The sequence below is a fragment of the Boleophthalmus pectinirostris genome, unplaced genomic scaffold, assembly GCF_026225935.1.
Source record: "Boleophthalmus pectinirostris isolate CB_2022bp ecotype Guang Dong unplaced genomic scaffold, ASM2622593v1 HiC_scaffold_23, whole genome shotgun sequence".
In the NCBI taxonomy this organism is placed as follows: domain Eukaryota; kingdom Metazoa; phylum Chordata; class Actinopteri; order Gobiiformes; family Gobiidae; genus Boleophthalmus; species Boleophthalmus pectinirostris.
Window position 1 is genome coordinate 12529658 of NW_026571207.1, and position 22774 is coordinate 12552431.

General features: G+C 37.4%; 3 protein-coding genes across 5 annotated transcripts; all 3 read right to left on the reverse strand.

Annotated features, from left to right (window-relative positions):
• Positions 1-6452: 6452 nt before the first annotated feature.
• Positions 6453-9237, reverse strand: ccna2 (cyclin A2). Of its 2 annotated transcripts, none has more exons than XM_055159482.1 (8): positions 8745-9237; positions 8159-8309; positions 7974-8080; positions 7689-7912; positions 7407-7611; positions 7205-7318; positions 7003-7136; positions 6453-6937 (listed from the first exon to the last, which is right to left on the reverse strand). In XM_055159482.1, the coding sequence occupies exons 1-8, from the start codon at positions 8943-8945 to the stop codon at positions 6886-6888; spliced, it is 1188 nt and encodes a 395-aa protein (XP_055015457.1). In that variant the 5' UTR covers positions 8946-9237; the 3' UTR covers positions 6453-6885. The 2 variants fall into 2 exon arrangements, with proteins under 2 accessions (XP_055015457.1, XP_055015456.1); XM_055159481.1 differs by having other exon boundaries at positions 8159-8384.
• A 136-nt stretch (positions 9238-9373) lies between these two features.
• Positions 9374-17312, reverse strand: bbs7 (Bardet-Biedl syndrome 7). The gene is given in 20 exon segments (XM_020917660.2): positions 9374-10022; positions 10101-10224; positions 10302-10405; positions 10515-10624; positions 11004-11168; positions 11292-11431; positions 11732-11797; positions 11872-11946; positions 12721-12913; positions 14132-14234; positions 14320-14404; positions 14724-14854; positions 14939-15046; positions 15524-15596; positions 15682-15770; positions 15773-15867; positions 16365-16540; positions 16635-16697; positions 16771-16836; positions 16931-17312. Coding segments are annotated over 20 exon segments (2136 nt in total). The 5' UTR covers positions 16967-17312; the 3' UTR covers positions 9374-9888.
• A 284-nt stretch (positions 17313-17596) lies between these two features.
• tmem33 (transmembrane protein 33) lies at positions 17597-21452 on the reverse strand. Of its 2 annotated transcripts, none has more exons than XM_055159637.1 (8): positions 21342-21452; positions 20757-20829; positions 19763-19857; positions 19486-19673; positions 19320-19387; positions 19014-19147; positions 18859-18942; positions 17597-18484 (listed from the first exon to the last, which is right to left on the reverse strand). In XM_055159637.1, exons 2-8 carry the CDS (start codon positions 20805-20807, stop codon positions 18355-18357), a joined length of 750 nt encoding a protein of 249 aa, XP_055015612.1. In that variant the 5' UTR covers positions 20808-20829; positions 21342-21452; the 3' UTR covers positions 17597-18354. The 2 variants fall into 2 exon arrangements, with proteins under 2 accessions (XP_055015612.1, XP_055015613.1); XM_055159638.1 differs by having other exon boundaries at positions 20757-20826; positions 21342-21435.
• Between the last annotated feature and the right edge of the window lie 1322 nt (positions 21453-22774).

Genomic DNA, 22774 nt, shown 5'->3' on the forward strand with positions numbered 1-22774 from the left:
TCACTTAATAATTAAAGACTTGTCACTTTTGCAGATTAAATTTACATTAAGTCCAGTAGCCATGGTCTACTACTGTACATGAGGGGGTATCACTGGAGCATATCGCTACGCAGGCCTCTTGTATCATCATCATCGCCGGCATCTTCCTCGGAAACTTTAATTAAGCCGAGCACTTGTGAGGAGATGAGAGAGTGGTGAGCACAAGCACCCAGGTTATCCGGTTACAGGCGCTCCCAGTTTCATTTCTTCCAGGATGACGCCACCGGACCAATTTCCTTTAATGGATATAAATAAGTGCAAGCTCCTAATGATCCGCAGATCTGATCAGGGAGATAGACCATTAAGTACCTTATGGATCGCGCATTTCATAATCAAAACAAAATGTCAAGCAGAGGTTTAATTTAGATGTTAGTCATGCATATGATTATTGCATTATAACTTTTCTGATGAGGGTCTCAGTGGAGATATTATTGCTTTGAAATGTTCCACAGCATGACATTAAATAAATATTATATCCAGCATTTATTCAATTACAAACATTTTATCATTTAAAAACTATATCTCATGTATTCTTACAGTGAGTGGGCTTGCCTCTCTACAGATCTGACCTCCAGACTATGTAACAATCCAGGCAAACTATAACATCTCTATGGAGACAAGCATACCAGAAAAGTTACATATTATTGCACTTTTAAATGCAGTTATTTATTTTGTTAGAATGTCTCATTTATCTTCTTTATTGCAGTACATTATGCTACATTAGAAGTTATGATATAAATTACAACAAAATTAGACAATTATCTGGATTTTAAATCTACTGCTATTGTATGTCTTTTGCTTTTATTTGCAAATCAAAATTGCAGTTTGAAGAGATGCAATAAGCAAATTGTTTTGAACTACACATGATTCTATTATTGGTTTGTCAGTTCCATATTTCAATCAATTCTCCAAATTTTACCTTTATAAATCACAAATCTAATATAAACTGCAATGCTTGTGAGAAAAATCGCAATTAGATATATTTCCCAAATAAACGCACTAAAGCATAAATTATTCAGATGTTGCCTTGTTGATATCTCCCATCAACTTAGCACACGGCCATGACTCTGGTTTGCACTGCTGTTTTTCCATATGTGCTGTCAGTTGTTTGCTGTAAAATGTCTATCAAAGTTACCCCAAGGATGAAGAAAAACCGCTGACTCCAGTTCGAGCAATCAGCATTGGCAATTTCCAAACTGAATCTGGGTGCTTTTAATTCATGAGCTATGGGACAATTGAGTATATAAAAATGTGAACAGCTCTGTTTGCTATGGCCTGACTGACAGACAGTAGGCCCATCATTACACAATAGTACTCACCAGACACCACTCACCTGTTTGCCTTGCTCCTCAGAATCTAGAGCAGTGCTTATCTCATGCATTATGGGTCAGGGGGGCAGTGAATATGAGCTGGACCTCCGGAGGGTATCCATAAAATCACATTTTATCAGACAATGCAATCTGGTAACTTGGGTTCTGTGAAAGAAAAATAGGTCCGTTGTAATAAAGGTTTCATTTCAGATGAATTATGTATGAGAAACCGTTCTGTACTTCTTTATTACTCCAAATAAATGTTATTTATAAGGGACATTGACCGAGAGTAGCCTCAGATAGCCTGCAATATTGTAACTGCAGGCCATCAGTTTATCAGTTTGTAATTATATGCATTTCTGTTATCACAAGGCACAGTAACTACAGAAAAGCCGATCTTAGGGTGACCAAATGTCCCTATTTACCCGGGACAGTCCCAGTTTTGAGCCCTGTGTCCCCTGTCCCTGCAAATTTAACCAAAAACAGTGATTTGTCCCAGTTTTGTACAAGAAATGTCCCAGGTATTGCTATTTTTGACCAATATGATCCAAACCAGGTCTAAACCAGTACTAAATCAGAGCTAGAAAAGGACTAAAACAGGACTATCACAATTTTTGACTAATCTGATACCCACCAGCAGTAAAGAGGATCATAAATTGTCATTTGATAAATTGGTCACCCTAGCCTATCTATACAATTAAATTATAATGGATGGTTTTATTAGCATGTTGTTGTCTAGCCCAGTCTAATCTGTAATCTAGCTAGTAGCCATTTAGTTAGCATTAAAACTAAGCTAAATCTAGTAACTTCACTATCATTATTGACACTAACTGTGCTAAAAAAAAAGTCTAAAATAACATTAGCATTTAGTAGGGTGACTAGACGTGCCCCAGTTTTGAGCCCTGTGTCCCCTGTCCCGGCAGATTTAACCAAAACCAGTGATTTGTCCCAGTTTTATACAAGAAACATCCCAGGTGTCCCTATTTTTGACCAATCTGATCCCTGCCAATAGTAAATTGCCATCTGTTTAGATAAAATACAGAAAAGCTGTTCAAAAACAACCAAAACACAAAGAAAATGTAACTATATTGACTCACATGTTAGTCATGAATGGTCTCTGTAGAACAATTTTCTTTAATTACGCGCTCCTTTCACAATTTTATTATTACTAACCACCAAAAAAAGGGTACGTCCCAGTTTTTTATTTTGCAATTCTGGTCTCCCTAGCATTTAGCAAAGTCCCAGTTAGCTCAGTCGATCGTGTCCCTTTAGTTTAGAAGAGAAATTAGCATGTTTAGCCAATTAGCCAGATTAGCAAAATACACGCAAAGTAACAAATTTCACGATGTGTGTTAACTGATGCATAAACGGGACAAATATGCATAAGACTAGATCAAGTGTTTAACAAAAGTTGTATGTTAAGCAGTCCTAATCACCCCAGACCACAGACTGTATTCTTTATATATAAGGTCAGTGTTGGGGAGTAACGAATTACATGTACCGGCGTTACGAGTACAAATTATGAGTAACTGTATTCTGTATATTTTATATTCTAAACCAGGACTATCAGGACTAGTTTTAAAAAGCATAACAATACACTTAATCCAAAGTATTCAGATGACGTTACTCACTTTAAGTAATTTAATGGATTATGTTACAAACTACATTTTGGGGTATGTAATCTGTAATCTGTAATCTGTAGGGGAATACATTTTAAAACTAACCTTCCCAACACTGCATAAGGTGACTAGATTTTCAGAGTTCAAAACTGGGACACTCTCTGGTTGGGATGGCTGCTATAAGTAAAATTGGAAAAAGAGCGTGTAACATTATGGATTTTTGTGTCAGTCATAATCTTAGGGATTTCTGTTGATTTTGACTTGCAAAAATTGATTTCTTTTACATTTTATACTCCTCTTTACTGTTGGTGGAGATCAGATTGGTCTAAACTTAGTCCTAAAGTCCTATTTTAGTCCTTATTTAGACCTGATGTATTCCTGGTTTAGTCTTGTTTTAGTTCTGGTTTAGACCTGATTCAGCTCAAATTGGTCAAAATAGAGACATCTGGGACATGTCTTTTATAAAACTGGGACAAATCACTAGTTTTGCATAAATCTGCTGGGACATGAGACCCAGGACTCAAAACTGGGTCTCAGGTAAATAGGGACATCTGGTCACCCTATTTATACAGTCCAGAATGTTAATTTCTTCTGCCATTTAACTTGAGGAGATAAATATTAGGATAGCCTATGCTTTTTGCCTATGCTAAGCCTATTTATATTTTACATTTCAAAACAATGTTATTTTAGAAAGTCTATAACCTAGTTTGGTTATTATCAATTACATGGGCTGTCTGTAGAGTGCTGACTTGTTCAGGTGTTTCTGGATACTGCTCCATGAAACATTAAATTAAATCAAATTTGATTTTTATGGATAATTCTGATTTATTGCTTTGTATTCTATTCTCAGAAGAGGAAACAGTTGCATTTGAGGAACTTGCTGGCTCAGAATAGCCTATGCCTGATTTAATGGAGCCTGGTCTATAAATAGTAGTGATTATTACAACTGTACCCACACCAGCAACAGCTTGTAATGGATGGATCACCAGGACATTGTTAGGGCTTCAGGTCTATTTCCAATGCAGATTCCCCCATTATTTCCCAGTAGAGAAATCCTATTCTGACTCAGCTCTTTTCAGTCATCATTATGGGCGTATTTATTAATAATTTTATTAGATTTTTTTAGTGTTGTATACTTGTGGGCCTACAGTACTTTAAATATATATATGTTTACAAAGAGAAGCGTGCAGGATTACAGACAATTTGAACTCCACAACAAAAGGCAGTATGATATGGGGATGTGATGACAGCTCTCATCTATTTCTAAACATAGGGCCTGTACCTCAAACTATGAGTTAGATTTATTATACTTCCATGGTCAAGAACATGTTTTAGATTGAACTTTTAGCCCCACCCACTCAGTCTGCCATGATATTGCACCATGACACAGAAACAACTGTCTCGGAAGAGTGTCATGAAGTTGTTCATGACATCATCTCCAAACTCTACTTAGTATTTGTTTTAGTTACCATTAAAAATGCATCATGGCAGAGAATCAAGTGTCTGTGATAGCGTCAGGAAGTTGTTTCTCATAATTCCTAGTAACAATGTTCCTGATTTGTGGAAAAAGGAGACCCTGTCAGCTTCTATGTGTATTAGTTTACCCGATTAGTTACCAGAGAAAATGCTATGTAAAATTAATATCTATATATATTATTGCTGTCTCATTTTTATTTATCTTGACAAAAATAAATTTAAAAAAGGTACAGACCCTTTAATAACCGAAAAAAAAAAAAAAAACAATAATATGAATGATGTTTACTTTTAAGTTAAGTTTACTTTCATTTATTTATATATATTTTAAGACCTGATACCAATCTGATATGCAAAATAGCCACCTAGAACTGCTGAAGACAAACAATCCTGTATGGTAATTTGCTTTCGTTATGGCTATTGGCTCTGTCCCCACTGGGCACATGGCTGTGTTTACAACCATTGAGTAATATTAACAATACTGGGGCATCATGAGAGGTGCCTGTCCCTGGCATAGCAGATTCTGTTATTGTGAGGCTGTATGAGACGCTGCCGAGCTCTAATTAACATTCTTCCCAGAGGGCCAAGAGGATATTGATTCTTCTAACATCATTCAGTCAAAGGTATAGCATGCCACTTCTAAGCTCAATGTCTGTGAAAAAAAAAGTCAATTATAATAATGGATTGAAATAAACAGGAAATTAATTCTTCAGCCTTAATAAACAATACCAGGCAGCAGATTAGTGATGTCGGTCTTGTTTGTTTGCCCTTTGATACCAACACTTGAAATGGAAAACCAAGTGGTACATAAGTCCTTTTATGATTGGTGGCATATGCTCACTGTTGCTTCAGCCAATTCAGCAATGAGATGAGAGACAGGTGCAAATTGCCACAATGAATGCACTGCTTTAATCAGCATGAATCAAGATGCAGATTTTGATCCTGGCTTTTGCTCTTACAGGGCAATTAAACATGTTTTTCTTCACATTTGCGCAAAGAAATAAAGCTTTATAGCACTATTAACAGTTTTCTCATTACTGCAATGGATTACCTTTAAAATAAATTATAAAAAGACCACATATCTGTAATGTAAATAAGAACAAACATATTTTATTATGTTGCAATGGGATATAAACAGATGTCCATACAAAAACAAGTATCTTACATGACTCTATGCAAGTCCTGGCAGTGCTTGGGTCAAATCGTCCCATTTTTCACAACACATGCTGAAATCTGTGCTCCAAGCAGGGCTGTCTGAAAGAGCGCACTGGCTGCAGTATACTCTTTGACACGGAGTTCCTTAGCTGTTTCATGAGCATCCACAGAAGCAAAATCATCAGGGTCAATAGACCAAAGAGCATGCCCAAATACAGGCTAATGTTCCAGCCCCAGCCCAGAGCCAAGGGCAGAGTGGTGGACGCCACAAGAAATTTCCTGGGGGCAGGCATGGGTCATAAGGCAGAAAGCCACTGTCCCTATATTCCCCAGTTCAAACGCAATTCCACATCTCAGCACTGTTCACAGATTTGACAGATGCTGTGTCGTAAGAACAAGAGCCATGGTTTGAACAAGTATCCCAGTAATTGACAGAGCAGATGAATTCCCATTTGTTTCCATAGTAATATCCGCAGGTTAGTTGAGAATGAGCTGGAAAACCTGTTGAAGGTGCGAGTCTGGTGAGGAAGTGGTCCATGTTGCAGAGGTCTGCAGCTGTTGTGCACCCCCTCTCTACACAAAGCCTGCCTCCTGGTTTATAAGAGGAGGAGCAGGAGATGCCTCTAACTTCATTGGTTTCTTACATTCAAGGTGAAAAAAAAAAAAAAATCTGACAACTACTCATTTAACACCTTCCCAGAGTGCCTAATTTACATCATTAGGATTTAAAAATAAACTCACATTTTATAATAACACTTATCCCATAAGATTCCAAAAAAAAATTGACTTCAGCCTATCTGCGTAGTTTCCTATCCTCTGCTGCCCCCTATAGCCCGATGTAGACAATACAGTCCAGTCTTATTAAATGAAATTTATTTACAAGAGCCATTTTTACAGTGCAGTAGTGTCTAGGGAAGACATGAATGGGATGACACAGATTACTTGGACAGACGGTAAAGTTTAATTGCATTCATTGTAGCAATATGGATGAAATGCCAATATTTTAATCTGCAACAACTGCTTGAAACTCCACCATTTAGGGAGAGAACATCACAAGTCCATTGTTAAGCTGCAGCAAAGAAAGCTGGCAGATATCCAGTTGTCCGATACCAGTAAAACAGTGTGATTGACACATAAGACTCAGGATTTTGTATCAATATATAAAAACATTTAAGAACTCTCAAACATTATGCCGGACTCCAAAAAGAGCAGGTCATGTCCTTTGAAAATGTGGCAGTCATTAAAAAAAAAAATTGAAATGGGAAATCTACAAGGGGGTGGGGGTTGAATCACTTCAGGAGCAACTCTGCTGGAGCATCGATGAGAGAGACTTCATGGTACCTGGACATGAAGATACATTAGTACTTTATCATTTTAGTGACTTATTGATATCATTTAATGCTTACTTCTGACTCTTGTACTTTTCCCGTATGGACTGCTGTGCGTGCTGGGAAGCATTGAGGTAGATTCTGTGCAGATCCTCGACACATGGCATCAGATCTTCTAGACTGTAGCCACTCATTTCTGTTAATGACTTTGGCTAATAAAAAAAAAAAAATAAATTACCATTTTAATTCCTAGACAGTGATTTAATCAAATTAGACATACCCAGGAGCCTTTAGTCAGTGTGTGGTTAGCCAGAATGTAAGCCGCAGCAGCAGTTTGTGATGGTAGATACTTCAGACATGGTTCTAAATCTATTAGACTGAGTTCACTGAGGTACTGTGTGGGGGGGAATAAAATTTAAATTTATTTATTTATTTTTTTTTTTAGATAATTTGGTCAAACATTAGATAAATAATTAACTCACCATTGCCAAACTCTCCACTTGTTTGCTGACCGACTGGTTGAGAATATACTGGGTGAGGAACTGGTTAACAGTGGGGGCAGCCAGGTCAAACGAAAGCACCTTCAGCACCAGATGTTCCATTCTCAACACCTGCTTTCTGGTGTAGGTGTCATCTGTAATGTAGACAAACTCTGCCACCTCTGGAGGGTAGATTTCCTCAAATTTACTAAAAATAAGTAAAAAAAAAAAAAAAAAGTTTATACATGCCATTATGTGTAGTGAAATGACACATTAGACACTTACGAAGCCAGCAACATGGCAGCAGTTCCAACAAGCTGAAGCTTTCCCCTCAGTACAGACATTGACGACAGGAAGCGGTCAATGTAATTTACAGCAAGGTATAGTGTTTCATTCTGAAGTTTGTACTCCTCTCCAACCTCGACAAGCCAGTCTACCAAAATAGACCTCATGCTGTTGGTGATGTCTGGCTGCTTCTTCATGTAGCCAGCTTTTGGTCGGGTTTTTACCTACACAAAAGAACCATTTAATATCAGGTAAAGTGAGGCTACAAATTTGTTTCACACTCACCTCCATTTCCCTCAGATAAGTGTGGATTTCAGCAGCATACTCCGGGACTTCATTTACATTCAGAGTCTTTTCTTCACCCTCAATTACAGACATGTCCATGGGAGAATCTGATCAAAGACAATACAAGAGGTTACCAGGAGGCATGCTGCAAATCATTTACATGCAAATTTTAACAAGGAGTTTACCAAGCAGGCTGACGTCCATTGCAGATGGAAAGTCAATGGTGGCCAGTGGTTGCCGGAGTTGTGCCACTGCATTATTGAGTACTAGAGGGGAATCCTCAGCTGCTGGCAGTGGCTTCTTACTGCAGGCACTATCAGGTTCATCCACATGGATCTGAAAAGCAGGCTTTTTTGAGGGTTTCTCAAAGCAGCTCTTGCTGAAGTCATCATTTTTACAAGACAGGTGCTCCTAGAAATGGAGAGGGGGATATCTGTAAATAAGCTTAAGGTTCAATTAAAAATTCCCTCTATACATGTAATGTGTAGAGGAACAGTCTATGGTCAACAATTTAAATTATAATAGATAGTGGAGTGCTTCGCTCAAAAAATGGCGGACTAGAGTAATTCTTACGTCAGAATAATTCAGAGGAAATTAAAATCATGATTTTGCATTTAATATTTAAAAAGAGATGTTCTTGACTAAAGCTTGTCGTTTGGCTTAAGGTATAGATTAAGAGTTTGCCTCCAAAAAGTACAATGAAAGCACGTTTAGCACGTAGCATCTCCGAATGGGGGAGCTGGGGAGCAGCACATAGTAGCCCAAACAAACCTGTTTTATGCCGCGCTGGTTGTTAGCCTTTGTCCTCTGGTTGTTCTGGAGGGATCCCAGGACAGTTCTGTTGGCGGGTTTGGGTGGGATGTTCTCCTGGTCCTCTGCAGGAGCAGCTTTGCCCCTCAGTCGTGAGAGCATGTTTTCTTGGTTGTGAAACTCAGCAGCCGCGCTTCCCTGTCCTCGGTTAGCTCCAGACATTGTTGCAGGAATTTAGCCGATTCCTGCTAAGATTAAAATTGTAGTGTGCTCTAGGAGTTCAAAAGGCTGTTTTAGTTCAAAAAGCTTGAGACTGAACGTGGGACAAATGTGCTGCCGTGTCGTGAAAGCATTAAGAATCGCCCAATCAAAACTAAGTCAAAAAGAGAAAAAAGGCACACGATTCAGCATTTAATGGCCAATCAGTCGAACGTCTCCATACTCCGAAAATAAAGAGTTATTTCCAAACCTGCAGCCAAGACAACCAGCATCAGTCCCTCCGCAGGAACATGTAGAGGAGACGCTTTCTTTCAGTTCAAGTAGCCCGCGAGGCTTGAAACAACCAATCATAACGCGCTCTGGCAGTGACGCGTCACAGGGACGGTGGCCCCGCGCGGACAATATTTATCTGATTGCAAATTTTAAACCGGTTTGTTTTCAACTTACACATTTATGACAACCAACACGGATTCATAATCATAATAATAATAAGCCAAATACAGCAATAAACAATTGTAAGTGTAACTCCCTTTATACAAACTCATGTTTATGCCAGTGAATTAAAATAAAAGTTTTATGGGTTTTTCGTATATCAACAACGAAAAAGAAATAGAAAACTTTCTCATGCATTTTTATTTCTGTAATATTGTATTTAGTGCACTATATACTACATTCGTTCTGTTATTAATAATTAATAGGAAATGTTAAATGATAATTTATTTCCAGTATACTTTTGTATAAATATACAAAAAGCATATACAACCTTAGTTACTTACAAAACAAGGAACTACAATCATTCTTATTTGGCTCTGAAAGGTCAGTCAGCTTTGCTAATCAAATAAATATTATATACAAACATTAGATGACATTAGATAACAACAATTAAATAATTACAAAACTTTACATTAAACAGAGGTATACTCTTTAAAACTATTTTCCTTTTATCTTAAACTTCATTAAAAAAGTCCAAGAGAGAATTCAAATCATAATTACCAAGTATCTCCAACAATGAGGAGACCTTGGTTTTCACATTCTGTCCTTTGAATTTGAATTTGTCGATAAAAAGGTCCGTGATCATACCTAGGAAACAAATTCTTATTTTCATTTTGCACAACCAGCAGCCAATTGAAATATAAAATGCACTATCTGCTGCCCTACCATAAAGCCTCTCAAGGTGTGTTGGCTGTTTTTTATACTCCTCCAAGAGATTAGAAGACTCATCCAAAATGCTGCGGTACTCTGGGATGAGAAAGTCAGCATTTCCCTCATGAACCTGGAGCTCCTACCAACCACAGATGGAAAAACAAATGGTAGACACAGATATATGTACAAAGCTGGTAAACTAAATCAAAATCTTACTTTAAGTGCATCAATAAGCTGGACTTTCCTTGCCAGCAGTAACTGGTATTCTAACTTTGGGTGGATCATCCGTAAAGTGTGACTAACTGATTCATCGTTTATCTCTAAAAAGAAAAAAAAGTACAAAACTTATATTCATAATCCTTAAATTTTGAATAATAACTGTGCATTAAGATAAGACATGTCAGTGCAAGGCTGTTGATGTCAGCTTACCATATGATATATTTAGATTAATTTTTCTTTTAGTTGCTTCTTTAGAAAGTACATCGCTGAGTATGGAAATAGTAGAGATGTTGTCTGACTTGAAGTGTCCCTCTCCTTTGCTAAAATTAAAAGAGAAAATTTAGGTTAAAAATAGTGAATGCATCACACACTATATCCAAACATTTCAAATTAAACCTTATTTCAGGATTTGTAGAAAGTAATTCTAACTAGGGGTGAAAGATTCTGACAAAAACTTTGAAAAAAAAAAACGTGAAAATTATGTGGATTACAATCAGGTTATATTTATAATTATTGTTTTCAAGTATGTGAGTGGACTGTAAAAAATGTTTGTATAGTTTTCTTCGGACAACCTTTGCATTCCTTAAGTAAAGCTGACATCTAGTCCCTAGCCCAAACCAACAGCATATTTCTAAACCATACAGACAAATGATTCAAATTTTTAAAAGCTCCTAGCATTTTGGCAGATTCTGAATTTACCAGTAGGTTGCCTCGAGTTGAGTTCCCAGAAAAGTGTTGTGAAAGTAAAAGGTGATGGTGTCTCCCGCTGGGGTTTTCTCTGGAACCTCTGGCAAACAAAACACAACCCAAGAGTGGATCTCTGCAAAACTGAACTGTCCCACCAGACTCAGACGGTTCATGGGCCTGTCAACAAAATAAATAGAAAAAAAAAACACACATACATTTGAATTGCACTGAAAATGCTATGATCAGACATGATTATATTTCATGCAAGACAGTAGTTATTATTTAGTGTGTGGTAGTAACCTGTCCTGGTCGAGCGCGTGGATCCTCTGGTGAAGGGACAGCGGTTTGATTTGATACTGGCGGACTTGGCATGTCTTGGGCTGCAGTCTCGGGGTAATGTAGGCCTGCAGAGTGCCGTACTGCCCTTCAATTGACCTCACCTATTGGAAAGGTAAAAGATGTCTGAATTAAAGCGTATTGTCACAGGACTACATAGCACAGGCTTTACAGAGAACTGGACAACAACTAACAAATAGTATTCAGCAAGTGTGAAAGTTAATGAGTGTCTGTGTGCCAAGCAAAAAAAAACAAAAAAAAAAAACAAAACAAGAAAACTAAAAAACAAAGGGCAAAGTGTGATGTGAATCATACTTAAAAACAGTGATTCTCAAAAAAAAAAAAAATATATATATATATATATATATACACACACTTAATTCTAAACAGTAAACACAAATTACCTTTAGTTCAAGTCTAGTGGTATTGGCTTGACATCTGTAAGTAGCCAGGAGAAAGTTCCCATCGTGCTGTTAATAGAATGCACAAGTCATGCATTTGAAAAACATGTATATATTATGAAATGTGTGTAGTAGTAACTCACATCCAAGTCACATTCACTGAAACTGACCACAGCAGAATTCTTATCCACATCCAGCAGGTCAATAGGCACATCACTCTATAGAAAGAGAAATGTTTATTATCTTGGCAATGGCACGATTACATTATACTACAAAAAATTTAAGCACCAACTGAGCGCGTGTTATGATTCACATTTCAGTCACTCAGTCTTGCAGTAGATGTTTATTAGAAAAGGAAGAAAAAGACAGCTGCCCATTATACCAAGAGTTGTTGTTTGAGACAGTATTATGCCAACTTATAATGAGTGAAAGTGTAAAAGTGTTGCTACGAGAGCTGCACTGTGTGCCACTGCCAACTTTTAATTCACACAAATACTGAATTCTGAACTGATGCCGAATTTGCAAACTTTTTCTCTAACAGTAACAGTAGCGTATTGGTAATTCTAGGAAATGTAAATCTAAGTAAATGGTAAGCTAAGCTCTGCTAAATTCCCTAGAGATGTTGTTTTGCTTGGAATATTCCACAGTTTGGCCACTTGCTAAACTTACAGTAGAATTGCTATGGAAGAATCTTGTGATACAAGATCTCACAAGATAAATTTGCCACAAAATTGTGCATACAAGTGGAAACATATTTTAGCTATAATTATTATTAATTATGAACTAATTAATATTTTATATTTAATGTGCTTATATTTACACCTCTTGAGAAGCTGTAGTTTCAAAGCTATTTCATCAGGACAGCATATAAAAAAGTGTGAGTCAGTCTTATGTCATTGCTCCAATCCTGTGTCTCATCTTGTGGGAATTCTGTCTCACCTCACCCATACACAATACACAATAATAAATGCTTTAGCTTTACCCTTGCTTACCTGGAGCAGTAGGTTGTCGATGGCTGTTTGCACCTCTAGAGTGAGGCTGTAGCTGGCGTCGTCCTGGCACAGGGTGAACTTGTCGTTGATGCTGAAGACGGGCACAGCAGACACGGCTGTGCTGGACTGAGACGTCTGATGGTACTGCTCACGGCCCTGCAGCACTTTCACCTGTAACTGCTCTAACTCAGCTCTGCCAGAAGAGGGAGTTATGAGGAGTCAGGATTAGGAGTCAAGTCAATTATAAAAGACAAGTATAAATAAAAAAGTAGAGATAGTAAATGAAAATAGAATAAGAATTAAACCCTAACAATGGAGTGATTAGTTGTTTTTGTGGCTCCCTTGCCCCCAGAATGAGCAGAATGATTTTTAAAAACTTTTTGTTTATTGAGCTCAGCTTTTACCAGCACATCATGGGATTTTAACCAGCTAAGAAATGTAGCATGAGCAGTTTAAAGGACACTAATAAGGGACCGTTGGATTTTGTGAAATTAGCTGTTTGTTTTTGCTGTATCTCTGGAGGATCCATGTACCGAGCAAGAGGCTAGCAAAGGAGAAAAGTAAAAAGCATGGGCATTTGAGATGCGATAGGCTTTTTACACCATATGTAACAGCAAATGTGACAGAAGAGCTTCAGAGGAAATATTGAACCATTTCATCACCAACTGAAACACCAGGGTGGAGGAAGAGTGAGGCCTTCCCCCTGAACACTGCTGTAATGTTGCAGGACACAGAGGAAGGACGCATTTGCCTCTTGCCCTGACACAGATCTGCAGACCCTTCCTGACCAGTCCTCCTGTTAAACTGCAATGAGACCTTTGACTGACACACAAAGGCAACTGAGACGCTCAGTGGAAATGTAGCAACAGTTTGCTGCAGCAAAACTTGAACTTCACACAGGATCAATAAAGTGTATTTCTCTCTCTTTCTCATTTTAAAATGTGATGGTGTCTTACATTTTGATTGATTTTAAAGGGTCAGTTTTGGATCTAGCTGTGTAACATTGTCTGAAATATGAAAACTCTACTTCTACTCTTACCAGGTTCTATAATTAACAAAGCTAGGAAGTGCCACTAAATACTATGTAGAAATACACTATTGTATTTTATTTGTAAAAAAAATTGCACAGCTTACTGATTTATATGTGAATATGACAAACAATTTAAGTGCATATGACAGGCAATATTTAACTAAAACATGGTGAACATAATTTTGTTGCAAGTATTTCCTAGTTTTTGCCTACTTTGACAATTTGGGTGTTTAGAATTTTTCTTCCTGATTGGACATGAACAGCACATGTGACATAAGCAGACATAATTCAACTCAGTTCAAATTAAAAGCAGCTGCTTTATTTTCTTAAATGAGTCTTGAAATTGCCAGACAAATGTGTTCCTTTCCCTGCAGTGCTTACCTCAGTGCTTCCACTTTAGACTGCATCTCTTTGCTCATCTTCACTTCATCACCAGGACCAACTTCAGCTCTTTGGGGCTCAGTGGTCAAACCTGTCACCCATCCTGGACACAGACATTTACAATTTTACACCTATAAATGCTTTACAACATAGAAGAGCTGTGTTTATAACAATTTTAAGAGTCAAACCTGTATAAGTAGCAGTTAAAACTTCATTGTAGGACTCTTTTCCAACACAGCCACCTTGAATTGAAGTCACACTCTCAGATAGCACCTAAAATGTGAAACGGTTTAAATCATGAGTTCCAACCAATTACATAAATGCACTGTGTAGTAGAACTAAGTGATATAGCAGTACTCTCCTCCTACTGGTCAGCCGCTATATGACTATGAGTGATTGACAGATAGATCTAACCAATTACAGTTAAGTATGAACTCTAAGAAGAAGCAGATGACTTTAGACACAATTAAATGCATTTTAAAGATACAAGTTCTACATGAATCATAACAAAGATCTAAATTGTGATCTGGCTTAATTGTGATATAAATTCTATGTCATATTGCCTGTCCCTATTGTATATTGTCAAACTTACATGCTCAAAGCGTAATGAGGGGTCACCAGCACTATCAAAACCATACACCTCCACTGTTCCATCATCTCTGCCCACCAACACGTCGCTCACTCCATCCCCAACGATGTCGTAGGTGTCCAGACAGAGAATTCCTTAAAAAAAAAAAATTTTAATGATTGGTAGTGGTATTGAATAATTCTTAAATTGTTACATATGGTACTATATTAGGCAGATACCTCCTTTCTTTTTGTCGTAGTCTATCTCCCATTTGATTGAGGCAGACTGCTCACCAATCTGGACTAATCCAATTTTACCATCAGTGGTTCCATAAAGTATTTCATCACCTACAAAAAAAAAAAAAAAGTATAAATTAGATATTCATCATTGCCAACTTTAAAAGGTGCAAAAAGTAACTTTGGTGGTGGTGTGTCCAGCATCTGCTTGTCCCCATGGAGATGTTATTTCTTTGGCTGGATTGTTCCATGGTATGGTATTAAACGTATCTATCTTGTGGAACTTATTCAATTAAATGTTCTTATTGCTAATAGCAGCTTGAAAAAAAAACCTTATTGTGAGCAGGCATGCCTCTCCACAGATCTGATCTGTGACTTGGCCTGGTGATGTCATTTGTTTGTTTCCATGAAGAGAGATAAGTTTAAGGTCATATTGTGGAATATTCAGTGCAAAGCAATAACAATTGCATGGAGACATGAAGATGGAAAATCCTTTCCTATAAAAGTTATGCAGTGTACCTTTAACATACATTGTATGAACTATGATAATTGTTAGGTTTTAGACAGAGATGTACACAGAATACATACCTCCATCTTTGTTGTACAACTCCAAAACAGAAGGAGGGCCAGGAACTTCAATGCCATATGCAAGCTCAGAGCCCTAAGAGAAAAGTTATAAAATCACATTATATTGGATTGCCAAGCTTTATATTAAACACACTGGTAAAGCTATATAACTTTCTGACCTGTAAGACTCTAAGAACTCTATCTTGGCATGCCAGAATGGGGAAAGGGCGGGTCAGGTTTTCAGATGACAAGTATATAACATCATTTATTTGTCTCCTGATAGGAAGTAGTCTTGATCCTTGCAGTCGAGGTAATGGTTGTAGATGTAACTTGCACACAAAAAGAGATCAGCTCCAGAAATGTGCCTGAAAAACATTTTATTAAGAAATCAAAATAATTAATTCATAAAAGGTTATTTACAGAAATGAATGTAACAACAAAATATGATTCAAGATCTTTGATATCTGGATTCTGATACAAAGGATTTTCTTTCTTTAGACAACAGAATGTGATGTTCAGCATTAAATATCTGTGTAATCCCTCACTCGTCCAGGTAGGTTTCATAGTGGCCCATGGGTGTATACTAGCTTGTGCAATCTTATAGTTGTTCTGATACAGCTCACGATCATTCATTTAAAACTATTCAGGAAAGGTTCATTTCTGTCCTGCTCAAATCTATACTTGTTTGAGTATCACTTAGAATATGATTTTTGGTAGTTTGACAACCGATAGTTTGTTTACCCTTTTATATCAATTGAGTATGGTTTTCTGTATTGATTGTGTGTAAAATTGTGAACATAATTCTCTAAGGCAAAACCTCTAACTAAACTAAAATAATATAAATTAATAAATGAGAACTTACATGGCGTTTATGTTTTCTGTGAGGTTGGCTTCGAAGGTCAAAAACTGTTTGCCTTTCTTGGTGAACCCTCGGACTTGAGACCCAGAACACACAAAGATTTTCTCTTGTGGCGTCCCAGCTGCTCCTCCAAGATCCATTCTAGAGATCTTTGGTCCTGGGAGGGTTTTGAAGACAGGCTGGGGTGAAAAACAAGATGGCATTGGTGTTAATTAATTATACAAAAAAGTAATAGTGCTTTATTTCATTTTATGAGTTAAAGTCAAGACCCACCACTGCCTCTCCCTTCTTCATCCCAAAACATGTGAGTACCCCATCATGGTCAGCAATAGCAACCTGAAAAAAGTCCATGCAATGTAAATCTAATGGAAGATAGAGTTTGTAGTTGCTATGGGTCTGGCTGAATTACCTTCTGAGTGGCTTTTTTGCCCAGAGGTGGGAGCAGCCTCATGGTTTTCTGGGATGTCACCCCAACCTATAAAATGAAAAAATAGAACGAATGCGAAATTATCAAGAAGTAAGGACATCAAATATCCTGGAGAAATAAAGATTACAAAACGTATTGATACCTGTGTGTAATCAACGCGGTTAAGATGGAGCTCCATTGTGCTCGCTTGAAGAAAACTGCAGTGTTCAAAGCGTTACGTCGATTTGTCCTGTGTTAAATTGTATGTGAATCACAAAATGGTGATGTCAAAGAGAGAGTGGGATTATCTGCAGCAAGAAGCTTAGCTACACGAGCTAACCTTAGCTAGCTGGCTAACTGGTTAAAACGATTTCTCGATAAACTTGATTGCGCGCACAGACTTGTGCATTTATGTGTTATCATGCGCTACATAGCAATAAAATTCTCATATAGAAATGGACAACTCTCGTCAAAGATCATTTTTCAAAGACGCACTGAAGTCAACTCGTGAGAAACCGAAGAGACGTTGTCAATAGCAACGTGGTCTCAGCAACAATCTGGAATCTCATTGGTGGAAAGATTTGGAGGACGAGAGAAGAAAGCTGTGTAATGATTGGTTGGTTTCGTGAGCAAACGCGTAGAAGACAGATTTATTATCATAAACATGTAATATTAGTATTAATGACTGATTAGTTCTGTTGATGTATGTATGGTGAGTTGGTTGAAAATGAAAGTAAGTAATTGTTTCCAATTAACTGTAGTTCAATGTTATCTCTGGTATTACAAGCACACAAGTCAACCAAATATTAAACCCAAATCCTACAATTAATATTGTTTTAATATTTTATTAGTTCAATTGAGATTAAAGTTATCATAAAACTAGGATTGACAATAGGCAAATAATTAACATGGCAAAATTTCAGCATGCAATATGCCAGGAAACTACAACAGCAGAAAGGGACATTTTTATCTGGGCACACGTCCTGAATGCACTAAGAAGCAGTGTGTTAATAACTACTGCATGGTGACATGCATTGTGCGGTAAAGTCTGAGAATGTATTTTACAGCAAAATATGTTATGCTAAAATATTCTATAAAACACAGCAGACCTTTTCTAAATTTAACAAATTTTACATAAGACATTAATGGCATTGATAGAAAACAAAATCAGGGTAGGCAATCAGAAATAAAACACAGACTAGACAGAACTGCACATAAATTCCACACTGCATCATTTCAAGCATCTTGTGATTACAAAAAATAAATGCTTAAGTTATCATTATAAGTAGGTTATCTTCTAAATGATAAGACCTGAATAAATAATAACATGGAAAAACATCTGTGAGCATACAAAACTCTTCATCTCAAGTGAACAGACAGAAGGATGTTCACTGCTTGGACCAGGTCACAAAAAGAACAATGGGCAAAACATTGGAAATCAGTGCATAACTGGTTGGTCTTGACCTGGACTATTCTGAACAGCTGAAGTACAAAGTTGACATTCAGAAACAGTTCCTTCTCTTTGGAGTACTGTTGGCTTCCATAGTAGCAGAGTCTTGTTTGAGCTATAGACTTGATGGGAGGAGCTTAGACCCCTGTCGGTGCTAAACGGCTGATGAAGGCGATACTGCTGAGGCACATGCGTCTGAAGATGACAGGGCAGGCAGGCTTCATGGCAAAGTGCTCCAAGAGAATCCGCAACTCTGTAAACAAGGTGCTGGGACACACAAACAAACACAAAAATAAACATGTCACTTTTCTTTCTATAATGAATGAAGAAACTATACTATTTTTTTGGCTTAGATGGGTGAATGAAAATGAGAAGCAAATCAAGAGTGTTCAAAGCAAAACTGAACTATATAAACTACACTGAATCACTGGCTGCAGTTACAAATCTCATTATTAGTTTGACTAATAAAATGACATGTAAACAGCAAAAGCATCAGATTTCTTTCTGGTCATGGTCCCTCAGATTACTCACGTCGGATTTTGAGATTTGCATGTCATTTAAATAATTTAAAAGGTCAGAAATCAGAAAAATAATCAAATGTTTGTGTAGCCACTGACACCAACGGCAATTTTATAGCATACCGGCAATAAGGGTTTCTTCTGGATGTGTAGCGGAGAGTGAGGAATCGGTAGTAAATGAAAGGCAGCAATAAACTTCCTTGGCCACTGCAAAAGACAATTTATATGTATGAATTAAAATAAAACAGGCATCATTACACATTACAAACACAGCTTACCTAAAAAGCATGAAAACAGTAGCAGGCATGAGAAAGATCTCATTGCAGGCGATGAACTTCAAGATGTTTTGTTGGTTTGCTGTCAGTTTATCAAGAAGATTCCTGACAAACATGAGACTGGTGGGTCCCATGGACTGTAACAAAAGTAACATAACATTACTACAATCATGTGACCACTAGATGCCCAGATGCCTTGTCATCATACCAAATGAAATTTGATTCACTGTCAAGTTTTTGCCTTCATCTTGATACCATGTTACTAGCAGGAATAACAGTGTTATAATGAGATGTGAGTCAGTTACTTACATCCAGAACTTTCTTTGTGTAGGTAGTTGCATGAAGTAAAGAAAAAAGAAAGACTGGAAATATGCTCACTGATCATACAGTTAAGGACATACAGCAAAAGAGAAATTTCTTCTATGAACACATACGATGCATAGACCACAGTCTGCTATCCAATGGAAAAGGATACTAGTGATGGGGTACGAGTTGACCAAAATAAGTGAATAGAGCAGATAATGGCAGCTGTCCTCCTGGAGAGCCTGTGCCAGGAACGCCCGACTCAACTGGAAACGTGGAAGCCTTTGGTGCAAGCGCAGGGCACTGGTGAGGGCGTTTGCTAGCAAGGCTCTCTGGTAGAAGTTTGCAGCTGCATAGGGGCTGAAACACAAAAGGAAAGAGAAACAATGCATGGGTTTTCATTATGATCCCTGAGAATAATTTATCTGAGCAATTATATGATTACTTACCCCAAAATAGGAAGTATAAACATTACTGAACAATAGACTGTGAAGAGTCTGGACAACCACATTGCAGTTTCCAACTTGTTACTTAATAGAAATTGCTATGGGAAACACAAGTATAGTTAGAGAATTAAATTTAAAAAGTTATATTCAGAGAACTTACATACTACATATTACTTCACTAGGAAATGGAACTGTTCCGACTCAGAATGGAAATGTTCCGGTTTATTCAACAGATCTAAAAAGATCTGCATCAAAAGTGAAATCATATGCTTGAGTAACAGTCTTCAGCTGCCGGCATTAGCCCAAGAGGAAAACAACTTAATGTAATCTTGTGATACATTTGGGAACTGATCAAAAGTCAGATGACAAACAGCCCACAGTCAGCATGCTCCGTGTATACATGTTCACTGACAGTTTTGTCTTTTGTCACTATGAAAACACTAAATGACTGCCTCGACTAGAGGTGGGCAGAGTATCACAATATTGATAATACTGTGAATGTTGTTTACAAGACATGCAGGACTTGAACATCAATTATATCGTTTATTTTCTTTTAAATGTTGCTAAAAGAGCAGATTAAAATTAAAAAAGGAAATGAGTTGAACATTTCTAAACAAATTAAAATTAACCAAAAAAGTTTAGAAACATCAGTCATTTCACATACGTTTGATACTAAATCCTGTTCAAATACACTGGAAGACTCAGTAACACTTCTGTAGGATTTGATTATTATGATGTCAATACTATCAGAACATAAAGACAAAAAAAGACACATTTTGGTCAATATTGCCCACCCAATCTTTGACAATTTAAGATTCCCTCCTGTTGCTGAATATGAAACACACAGTCACTCATCAATTAGTTTCAACAAAACGTGGAAATACCTTCTCTGTTCTGTAAGATTTTATAACAATACACTGCAGATATACTAGGTGCTCACTGTCAAGATTACCAAAACAAAGGAAAAATAAGAGAGTCCTTTTAGTAAACAACTCACCACAGGTCCCTGTGTCGGCGGAGGGGGAGCTTGTTGGTTGGTGTCTGCCATTTTTGTGATGTGGGGGAACCTGCTAAAAAAACCAAACATGATTGTTAATCAAGATAGGCAAAATGACATAACTCCGTTTATACCTGCAGTTATAGAGAAATTAAGAATTAGAAATATAGTCAGAAATTTTGACTAAAACCCTAACATAAAAAGCTAGAGTAGAGAGAGGAGACACGAGCTCGCAGCGTAGCCATGAAGCTTTGGAGAATACAAAATGAATAGGGATGAATAGGGGTGAATATAACATACTAACAAATACTATAAAATTCATCCAAACGACTTTTGACAACCAAACTATTAAATAACACCCAAAATCTGCGATAAAACAATCATATGAGCGGGCAACAAGGCAGAAGGTGGCTCTAGAATATTCTTGTGTTGCCATAGTTAGCCTTTAGCGTGCCAGGCTAGCGCAGCAATTGCCGGGTGAGAGAAATTTCCTGCCTGTGAGAGCGTGGACTACACGGGTAACCTTATAAATAGAGTGTTATCATAAAATAGAATGTAAATAAAGTAGGAATGCGTGTAACATACCGCGGTGATAAGCGTGATTTCCGTACGAGGCAGATAGAAGACAGAAAGTGACAGGCGGCAGCTCACACACGGATGCGTAAATGATCAGCTGACCTTGTCCCGAGCGAGAAGTGCAGAGTCTCGCGAGATTTGGGAACAGCGCCTCTGATCGGCAAAAAACACCTCTACCTCATATTATTTATTTTAATTATTTATTTTAATAGATCTACATCTAGTAGTCAAGTATAGAAATCATTCCTAGTGTTTTTGTTATACTGTTTTCCTTATAATGATGAATGACTTGAAACAAGAAATCGAGCGATATATTTTATGACTTATTTTTCTCTTTTATTTGGACTTGTACATATACATTTATATAATTATGCCTAATTTGACACCTGCCTGTTGCTATCTTTTGCTGTTTATTTAGAATTTATTATTACCATTTATATTTTAAAGTCTATGTTATAATATTGTATTGTGATGAGTGAGCTGCTCTGTCCATATAATTTCCCTTGTGGATCAATAAAGTTTAGTCTAAGTAAAGTCTAAGTTCATGTAATGTAGAATACACTTTTTGTTTTCGTTTTAGGCCTATAGCATGCCAGATGATGGAATCTTTTGGTCTTGGGACTAGGTTACTACTGCTGTACCTTATTGCTGTGCCTGAATCTTGTATTACCTTTAACGTGCAAGCTTTGTCTTTGGTTTGTGTTCACCTTTTATGTGATTTAAAAATTGGCCACCAGAGGGCGCACGAGACCAATCTACCAGATCTTTGGCCGCGTGAGATAATTCTTTTATCTTAAAGTGCACCTTATTTGGTCCAAACATGTTTTAAAATGTTACATCTTGTGCCAGTGTGATGCACATATCCGCACAATATTGGCAAGAGTGATGTGTTTGCCGCAGATGCCATTTGAAAATATAGGCAGTGTAAGCACTGTAGAATCTAATTATTTCTTTGCAAAACCTAATTAGGCATTAAAAAAGGTTAACGCCAGCGCCTGAAACGTTTTTGTTTAATAATCCCATTACTGACGGCTCATCATGTATAAAATGGTGCAGGAGGACACTAAGTTTTCACTTGTTAAAGGGAATCTCTGAGAAATAGTCGCTGCTTTTTGACACGAAGTGCATCCGGAGATTAGACTCGAAAATAAAGCGTGGATTCCGTCCGGCACAGAGTAAGTTGGCTGCTGCGTCCTGCATGCATTTTCTAACGATATATTGCCTGCTCATTAGAAGTATTCTCTGTGGTTTATGTGTAGCCAGTATTATCATACGGGACTGTTGTTGACCGAGAGGAGTGCATCTCGATATGGGAGAGTGGGGCTTGATGATTTTTAGGCGTCAGCTCCACTCGGACAGTTAGTCACTAGAGAGTCCAAAGTGAGAGTTTAAATTGGCTTTGTAAGCGCATATCTGTTCGATGAACAACAGCCCAATCAAGA